At 59.3% G+C, this 9,491-nt stretch overlaps 1 protein-coding gene across 1 annotated transcript; it reads left to right on the top strand.

The window, feature by feature from the left end:
- The first annotated feature begins 2,644 nt into the window (after positions 1–2,644).
- On the top strand, positions 2,645–3,943 carry LOC120655065 (F-box/kelch-repeat protein At1g80440-like). The gene has a single exon (XM_039932791.1). It carries the CDS (start codon positions 2,688–2,690, stop codon positions 3,861–3,863), a length of 1,176 nt encoding a protein of 391 aa, XP_039788725.1. The 5' UTR covers positions 2,645–2,687; the 3' UTR covers positions 3,864–3,943.
- The last annotated feature ends 5,548 nt before the right edge of the window (positions 3,944–9,491 follow it).

Here is a 9,491-nt window from a genome sequence, read left to right as displayed (position 1 = left end):
CCACTGGAACAAATAAAATGAAAGGTTGGATACTACAATTTGCGTTTCAGGAATGGATCTCAAATTCACACTTGATGCCATCATCTTACAAGGATGGATGACCACTTATAAGTCCGTTTCAAATAACTCTTCAAAAAAAGAAGTCCGTTTCAAATCGATCACTGCTGTGTGAAAAATTTCTATTTTTCAGACAGAAACCGAGAAACGGCTTTCAGATATTATCCAGTGTACTTTCCTTTATGTAAGAGAAGCAAACATTATTTTTATATATGGAACTTGCGGCCAATCAGGGGTGGCCACGTCAGCGAAAAAAATGTTCACCATCCGTTCCAAGATTTACGGTGGCCATCATTTCCACTAGTGTGAAAGCAGACGCCCCTAGATCAAGGTGGATTGCGATTTGCTACTTGCATTGCACATACTACAATTTTATTATATACAGTCTGCACTCGATAATGGGTTACAGCTTTGCGCGTAGAGTGTGTTTAGTTGATGAAAAAGTTTAGATTTTGGTACTGTAGCATATTTCGTTGTTACTTGACAAATAATGTCCAATCATAGACTAATTAAATTTAAAAGATTCATCTCGTGATAATCAGTTAGACTGTGTAATTAGTTATTTTTTTCAACTGCATTTAATACTTAATGCATGTGTCGAAGATTCAATGTGACGAGTACTGTGTGAATTTTTTTTGGAAACTAAACGGGCCGTAGTGTTGGCTGCTATTTACCTATAAAACTCACGGCGGCGGCAGAGGCAGAGCAGACGCCAAAAAGGATCCCGCGTGACGTGGACGTCCCCTGCTGATTCCTGAGCGCTGAGGCGAGGTGAGCGGAGCCCCCGATTTCAGTACAGCCTAGCCCGCCGTTTGCGTCGAGTTCGGACGAGCGAACGCAAAGGTCACAACCAACCACGCCGTCGGTCCTTCCTGTCTGCGTGTAAGCTGGGTTGACTAGTCAACGCAACGTCAAGAACAACCAGGGCCCAGGACGGGGTGGCGGGCCTATGCTCCCGGCTCCAGCGCACCAGCCAGGGTTAACCATTTCGTTTTCCGGTGAAATCCCGGTGATCGGCGGAAACGGAATTTCGTTCTGGAATTCCGGTGAATTTCGGCGAATTTCGGTAAATTTCGGCTGATTTTTTTGAATTTTGAATTTTCAAAACGAAATTTTCCGAAAATACCGAAATATTTTTTCCCGGTACCGAGCGGAAATGAAAAATTTCGCCGAAATTCGGCGAAATTTCGCCGAAATTTCAAACCCTGGCACCAGCCCGAGCGCGGAGTCACGGCGCGGCCTCGCGGGCAAGGCGGTGGCGAAGCAGACGCCGGCGCCGGTGTAGCAACGAATTTTTGCAGCAGGCAGGGGGGTTGCCGGGCCCGGCACGGTGACAGGACTCGCTGCCGTTTTGGGGACGATGATTGCGACCCCTATGTCCATCACAGCCATCCCAAGTTCTCATCACTTGCAGTTGCAGCGTGCAATCTCCAATACGCATCTTTCTGCTGCCACTTCGCCACTGGGACAGCCGAGTGGCCTTCCTGGATAAGCTCCAAGCGCTGCCGGCATCTGCAATGATCACACACACTGCATGGCCCATGGCGTTGGCTCCTGGGTGCAGCCAGAGCTAGCTTACTGCTTGCCTCCCGGCCGCCTCAGCAGTCAGCACTGGCCAGTGGCCACTGCCATCTCTGTCACATGACCGGGGCACCGTGACAAGTAGTGTATCTGAAGAATCAGATGCAGAGATAACTCCATTGACAGATGTGCGTCTCACCGAAACTGAAGATCTAGTTATGCAATGATGGTGTGTGCATCATCGGCAGGGCATGCTTATCTTCTTTTGGATAGGATTTGCATGTTTGCCATTCATTTAGCCTATTTTGCAACTTTGCTTGCAATGAAGGAAGCTCGATCAATAGCGCCGGCGTTCGTGAGCAGAGCTTAGAGAGGAGACGAGCGGCCAACTCTTTTTTGCTATACAGAGAGCAGAGGTCGTGCTCGGTGTTCGTGTTACCGGGACTTCGGATCGGAGCCGTGTGTTTCAGGGGACAGGGACAGAGTCACAGAGATTCTGTACGTAGGCAACCTCCAACCTCCTGATCAATCACGAATTCAGGATGTACAAAACTTACCAAAACAACAAAAAAAACAAAAGAAAAGTAGATGCACACAAGCCTTTGATCAGAAAAAAAAAGGATGCCTAGAATTTCATTTCTCAACACTTTTTGGATAATCATTTCATTTGGACACCTCACCTTTTATTTCGTTTTTCTTTATTGATACTTTCTCTTACAACGGAGTGAAAGAAACAAGAATAACTGAATGATCCTTTCAAAAAAAAAAAGAATAACTTAGTGAAGGTGTTCTCTAGTCCATAGCAACCAAATGTCTGAATACCTGCCTCGAAGCCAACCGGGACACGGGGACAGACACTGGTTTCAGCAAACCGAGGCCCCGCCGAAAAGGACACCGGCCGGAATCGAAACCCACGACCCGCCGTCGCAATCCCAGGCCACTCCCGTGGACGGCCGCCGCCGTCGACGCCCCTGTCCGATCCAATCCAACTGCGATCAGCCTGATCCCGTCCATTACCGTCTCCCACCAAAATCCCCGCCTTTTTTAAACCCTCCGGCCGGCGCGCTCTCCCACACACATGACACACCACCACCACCGCCACTCACGAGATGATTCCCACTCCGGACACCGGCGATCGCAAGCAAGAGCCCGCGGCGGCGCGAGAGACATCGGACACTGGCGACCTCATCCCGGGGCTCCCGGAGGACCTGGCCCGGGAGTGCCTGGTGCGGCTGGGGTTCGACCAGCTCCCCGCGGCGCGCCGCGTCTCGCGCGGGTGGAAGGCGGAGGTCGAGTCGCCCTTCCACCACCGCCTCCGCCGGCCCCGCTCGCTCCTCGCGCTCGCGCAGGCGCGGCCCCCGCTCGCGGGCTCCGGCCCGGCGCGCAAGTACGCCGCCGCGGGGGGCTACTCGTACCGCCTCGTGCTGCACGACCCGGCCGCCGGCGCGTGGACGCCGCTGCCCGCCATCCCCGGCGCGCGCGGCGGCCTCCCGCTATTCTGCCAGCTCGCCGCGGTCGGCGAGGGACCGGCGACGAAGCTGGTGGTGCTGGGCGGGTGGGACCCCGAGACGTGGGCGCCGACGGCCGCGGTGCACGTGTACGACTTCGTGGCCGGCCTCTGGCGCCGCGGCGCCGACATGCCGCCGCCGCGGCGGTCGTTCTTCGCGTGCGCGGCGGTCGGCGGCAGGGTGTTCGTCGCGGGCGGGCACGACGAGGAGAAGAACGCGCTGCGGTCGGCGGCCGCGTACGACGCTGCGGCCGACGCGTGGGCGGCGCTCCCGGACATGGCGCGGGAGCGGGACGAGGCCAGGGGCGTCCGCGCCGGCGCCCGGTTCGTCGCGCTCGGCGGGTACCCGACGGAGGCGCAGGGCCGGTTCGCGGGCTCCGCCGAGGCGTTTGACCCGGCCACCTGGTCGTGGGGGCCCCTGACGGAGCGGGTGATCGAGGACGGCGCGTGCCCGAGGACCTGCTGCGCCGCGCCGGGGACCGCTGCGGACAGCGGGATGTACATGCTCCGCGACGGACACGTCATGGCGCGGGACGACAGCGAGGGCGGCGCGTGGCGAGCCGTGGCGCGCGTGCCGGAGGACGGGCGCGCGGCGGCGGCGGAGGTCGCAGCCCTCGGGGACGGCCGCGTGGCCGTCGTCGGCTCGGCGTGCCACGGTGCCGAGCAGGCCGTGTACGTGCTGAGCCACGGCGGGGCGGCGACGCCGTCGTGGACGCGCGGCGCCGCGCCGCCGGAGTTCACCGGGCACGTCCAAGCCGCATGCTGTGTACAGATATAGTGTGCGGAAGATCTCCATTCGGCTGCCATGTTGTGAGTGTGAAGATAATTCTCCATTCGGAAGCAATTTGTCTAGTCGAATTCGGCGTTGCCTTCCTCGTCAAGTTCGGACTTAGGTCGGAGTCAGCTCGTCAAGTTCGGACTTGGGTCGGAGTCGGCTCGTCAAGTTCGGACTTGGGTCGGAGTCGGATCATCGGCGCATAAAACCACGAGGCTCGCAACCGGAACGTCACGCTCCACCACCACCATTAGAATTAGCCGCCGCCGCCACCATCTTGATCTGTTTTCGAGAGAGAAGAGAGGAGAGGGGGAGGGGGGGGGGGGGGTTTGGGAGGGGGAGAGATGGACATGGACACAGACTTGGCGCCGGCGCCCGTCACTGCCAAGGGGAAGAAGAGGGCCGCCGGCTCGGAGGGCGCGGCGGGGCTGGAGGGAGACTGGCGCGAGGAGGAGATGCTGCGCGGGACGAAGTTTCCCAAGTGGAATTCGCGCGAGGACGAGTCGCGCGAGGACTACCCTCCCGAGATGAGGGAGCTCCTCCACCAGGGCTACATGCTCATTCTCGCGGTGGAGTAGTTTGCTGAGAGGAAGGGTGTATAAAACTGAGAAGAAGATTTCACGATTAATATTAACTAAATCATCTGGACAGCTTTCTGGCTTGAAATTTGTTATTTTTATATTTCACAAATAAAGTCGAGTTTTGTCGGGTATCATGATTAGGGACACCCTAACCAGGGGACTAAACCGTCCTCAAAACGCAAAACATGAGTTAAGCGATCGGGCCCGCAAAGGCCTGCAGTCTTCTTCCGATCCAAAGAAAAGGAAAGGACTCAAAGAGGCCCACTTCGCACTCGGCCCACAGCTCAGCTCAAACAGTGCGGCCCGTCCGAACCCCCTCGAACCCGCGGAGCAATCTCCGCTTCGCTCGAGGTCTCCCTGCCGAGGCCCTCGACAACACCCCGCACCGCAGCTCCGCCTCGCTCAAGGGTAGCGGACCTACCCTCGGGAGAGCAGGCCAACTCCGCTTCGCTCGAGTCTACCCCTCGGCAGACGGAGTTAGCGATCCGCCGGCTCACCGTCCGCCTGACATAGGCAATAAATGCCAACTACTCCACCACGGAGTGGGAGGTCAGGCGGCGTCAGGCCACCACGCCGCACAGCGGCTGTGACTGGAATCCCATCTGCCAACTCCGATCACTGCTCAGCCAACCCCGGCACTAACCTGCGATGCCCTGTGCGAACGTGCCCAGCACTGCTCCCGCCACAGTGCTGCCAACTCCCCGTACTACCCCGTGTACTTTCCCCGCTGCGGAACCCTCGATCGGCATCGGCGCGACCCTCGAACGCGGCCCGGGTCTTGACCCGAGCACGATCCCCGCCCGTAGGACCCCCGGTGCCCCGCCACGTCGACCACGGTGGATGGTACCCTCCACAGCGATCACCATGACGCCCGTTGGAGCTGCAGGGGCGCCGGCACGATCTCCGCAAGGCTAAGGACGACGCTCAAGACAACCGCACGCCCAGCGCCATGATCTCCAGTGCCCCACAGTATACTTTCTACAGTAGTTGTTCACTGTGCGCCCCCGATGCGGGGAGAGATGGTGACTTCTTCCCCCTCCCGTACATGTACACCGCCCCTCCTTGTGTCTATAAAAGGAGGAGGCGGGCTCTATCCTCTCTGTCTCTCTCTTGCCTCCACGCTCTCATACGACCAACTCCTTAGCTTCGCCCTCTCATTCTCCTGATATTGGCACTTGCCTCAATCGCTTAGCAGAGACTTGGGGGCTTCCCTCCCTCTCTCGCCTCGCTTATACCCCCTACTACAGGCACCCCCGGCGCAAGATAGTACAGTGCATTCGCACAACACTTCGCTGGACGTACGGCCTCGCGGCTGGAACTAGGATAAACCCGTGCATCCCTGTGTTACCTCTTGCATCAACCATCCGGAGTGAGGGATCACGCAGCATCGTACTAGTTGGTGCCGGACCACCGGGTCTGGACACCGACTGTTGGCGCGCCAGGTAGGGGGAGCACTGCGTGGATTCTTCGTTTCCTCTTGTCCCCTAGATGGCAGACGGGCCACGCCCACACCCGACGGGCACGGTGCTTCGGTTTGGGAGTCTCGACTTCATGGCTACCGGCAGCGGCCACGACATGGAGCTCCTCCCGCCCGAAGCCAACCCCGACACACCAACACCACCGCCCCGGCGCAGGAGGCGCTCGGGCCGGCGCGCGCGGCAGGCGCACATGGAGCAGCGTAGAGCGGCTCGCCTCAGCTCCCCCACACGGGTCGAGGCTGGCGTGTCGCAGCACAGCGCCATGGCGGAGGACGTCACCGATTCACCATCATCGACTATAGCAACGGTGCCCCCCGAGGAGGGCGCGGCTGAGCCGCCGCCCCTTCCCTCCGGGACGCACACCCCCGCTGTGACCCACGCTTCACCCGTCAGCACCAACGTGAGTGCGCACGAGGATCTGCCGGGTCATTTCCTCATCTCGATCTGCAACCTCGTCGCGCCGCCACCTGACGGCTCGTACCCTAACTCCGCGGATGAGGGGTACGTCTTCGTGCGTGAACGCGTCGCCCCGGACTTCTCCAGGATTCGTGATCACGAAGCACTCCTGTTGTTTCAAGCCGCGGCGGACTACTGCTTCTCCTGCTCCGACGACTCCAGCGAGGAGGGTTACGACCTCACTCGAGAGTTCTTCATGGTCGGGCTGGCGGAACAGGGCGATGACGCGGCGAACGACACAGCGGACCCACCGACGAACTTACCCGTTAAGCCACTGGTAAATCCCACTACGCCCATAGCAGCTACTCCGACGAACCACGCCCAGAACTAACGCTTGGAATATTTAGCAGCTATGTAATTTCTATCCTTAAAATTCCAAACTCTTTGTGCATAGTTTGTATTCGTACTTTGTATTTCCCGAAATAATAAATGAGTACGCTTTACTTATTTATTGTTTGGGAATCATCCGAACCCTCGGGGGCTCGGGTGCGCACGAACACTGAGGTAGGCTCGACTTTGCCCTCGGCAAAGCCAAGCCTCCCTCGAGGGCTACTACGGGGGGGGGGGGACCCCGAACGTCCCCGAAAACGCCAACATTTTTTTGAAAAAAAAAATCCGTATCTAAGTTTCTCGCATACTTAGAAAGGTAGACGCAAGGCATAAACAACTATGGAATGGGATCGGCTGAGCCGCGGGACCGCCTACGCCTCCGGGATACAGCATCCCCACTCGCCTCCTTACGCCTAAGTTTCTTATGAACGCAAACTTCCTCGCTGAGACCTATCTAAGGCACATACGAGAACATGGAAATTAAAGTAGAGAAAACGAGGGCTTGAACGCACAAGGCCTCGATCGGCCACACTGTCAATACGTATTAACTAGTTTTCTTACCCAGAAATACAGTAATGGCAAAATACTAACTCATTTACTTGGGTTCCGAGGCCCAGACTTCCTACAGGTTGCCTTCTCCCCCCTGAGGATCCTCAGCAACGTCGACTTCGGCTAGGGGGAGGACGTCATCCTCAAGCTTTTTGGACAAGGCGGCGGTGAAGCCCTCAATGGCGGCGTCGGCCTCATCCATAGCAGCCGTTGCGGCATCCCCATCGACGCCGGGCACGACGACATACCCCGACGACACCAGTGCGAGGTCCATGTTGCAGTGCGTCGAGGCCACGCCGAGTGTCCTCTGAATGCCGAGGCGGAAGGCGCTCTTGATATGCTCGGCCACCCGACCGCCCAACGATCGCAGGCGGCTGGCCACCGAGTTACCGAACGAGGCTCCCTCCCCCTCGAGTTCTTGGCACATGGCCGTGGCAGTCTGCTCCAGGTCTGCGTGCTCAACTTGCGTCGCCGTGAGCATGATCTGGGCGGCTTCCTTCGCCGCGGTCTCGTCTGCCACCGCTTTCCTTAGCTCTAAACGAGGGAACGGAGATAAGTTGCGGCAAACTAGAATCAAGTTAAACGAAATCTCGGACACTTACCCACGATAGACCTTTGCGCCTCCTCCAGCTGAGCCCGTGCGGCGTCCTGAAGCATGGACAAGGAAGTCTCCTTCTCCTTGAGGGCGGCCTCTGCGTTCCGAACGGCCACCTCCTTCTCCGCAAGCATTGCGTCCTTCTCAGCAAGGGTTGTGGTGAGCGTGGCGACGGCCGCTTTCTCGCATTGGAGCTCGGCCTCCTTGTGCTGGAGCTCGGTCTCCTTTGCCTCGAGTGCTTGATCCCTCTGCACCAGCACCGCTCTAGCTCACCGCAGCTCGGCCTCCTGGGCCTTCTGGTCAACCGCGGCTCGCTGCGCGTCGCGCTCGCTGTTGGCTCGGGCCAGCTCGCGTTCCAGCCCGTGGATCCGCGCCTCCAAGGGTGTCACCTGGTCGGCTCGAGCATTTTCCTCATTCAGCTGCGTGACCAAGGTGGCATTGTACGAATCAAGCCAGTGCACTCTGGAGTACAGCCGCATCAGCCTGTCGCTCTTGCCCCGCAACATGGACAGGAGCTGCTGTAGATGAAGAAATGTGAGTGGAAATCATATGCACGAAATCGGAAATAGGCAAGTAGGGCACTCACACTGTTGACATCGCGATTCGCTCGAGAAAAGAGATTCAGAGCCCGGGAGAGGTCCTCCTCAATCTAGGCCCCGATGGCCATATGTGCTCGCCAGGCGTCACCCTCTTCCCGCTCGGCGTGGGCCACATCCGGGGGGACAATATGTGCTCGCCAGTCACCACCTTCTTCCCGCTCGACATGGGCGAAATCCGAGGGGACCCTGGACTGAACAATCGCATAGTTGGCCCCATGACCGGGCCCCTCGGACGTCCCCGCGCCGAACACACCCTCGGAGGCAAAGACGAACTCAGCTATCCGGGCTGCGGCGCTAGCCGCGGTGGCCGGGTCGATATCCTCTGACTCCCCGTACTCCTCTCTTAGCGACAGCTCCACCACGGGCACCACGTTTTCCGGCGCCATCCGCGCCATCGCCGCCACAGCGGCACACTCGTCCCCGGCCCTCGCAAGCTCTGGGACGAGGGTCTCTCCCACCACTGGCACCGTTGGCGCCATCGCCACTACCGTGGCGCCGTCGACCCCAGCCCTCGGGGGCTCGGGGGCGAGGGTCTCTCCCTCTTCTCAGCTGGCGGGATGCTCTTGCGCATCCCTGCCGGTTCCTCCACCTCCTGCTACCGCCCGGGCGGCGTCACCTGCGCCACCTTGGCCGGCTTCGTCCCCGACATCCGGCCGGGCGGCATTATCTGCGTCGCCTCGACCGGGCTCGATTATGACATCCGGCCGAGCGGCGCTCCCCACGCCGTCCCGGCCGGCCTCCTCCACGACGTCGGCCCGAGTGGCCGCCGCAGCGCCGCTCTGACCGGCGTCATTCCTGCTCTCCTGCGCTCGGGTCTGTTGGGCCAACTGGGCCCCTCGAGCCATCGCCTCTCGGAGCTTCGCGGCCTCCGCCTCTAAGGTCTGGTCCCCTCCGGTCGGGGGCTGCGGCACCGAATGCGGCATCGCACTTGCCCCGATCTTGAGGGCCTTGGTCGACGCAAGGCGCACCGGACCCTTGGAGGTGGCCCTGTGGCTGGACAAAGGGGGGGACGCCGAAGTCAGCGGGACCGAGGAATCAAATGA

The sequence above is a fragment of the Panicum virgatum genome, chromosome 1N, assembly GCF_016808335.1.
Source record: "Panicum virgatum strain AP13 chromosome 1N, P.virgatum_v5, whole genome shotgun sequence".
NCBI lineage: Eukaryota > Viridiplantae > Streptophyta > Magnoliopsida > Poales > Poaceae > Panicum > Panicum virgatum.
The sequence above is the reverse complement of the archived record's forward strand: the minus strand, read 5'-3'. Positions and strand labels throughout refer to the sequence as shown.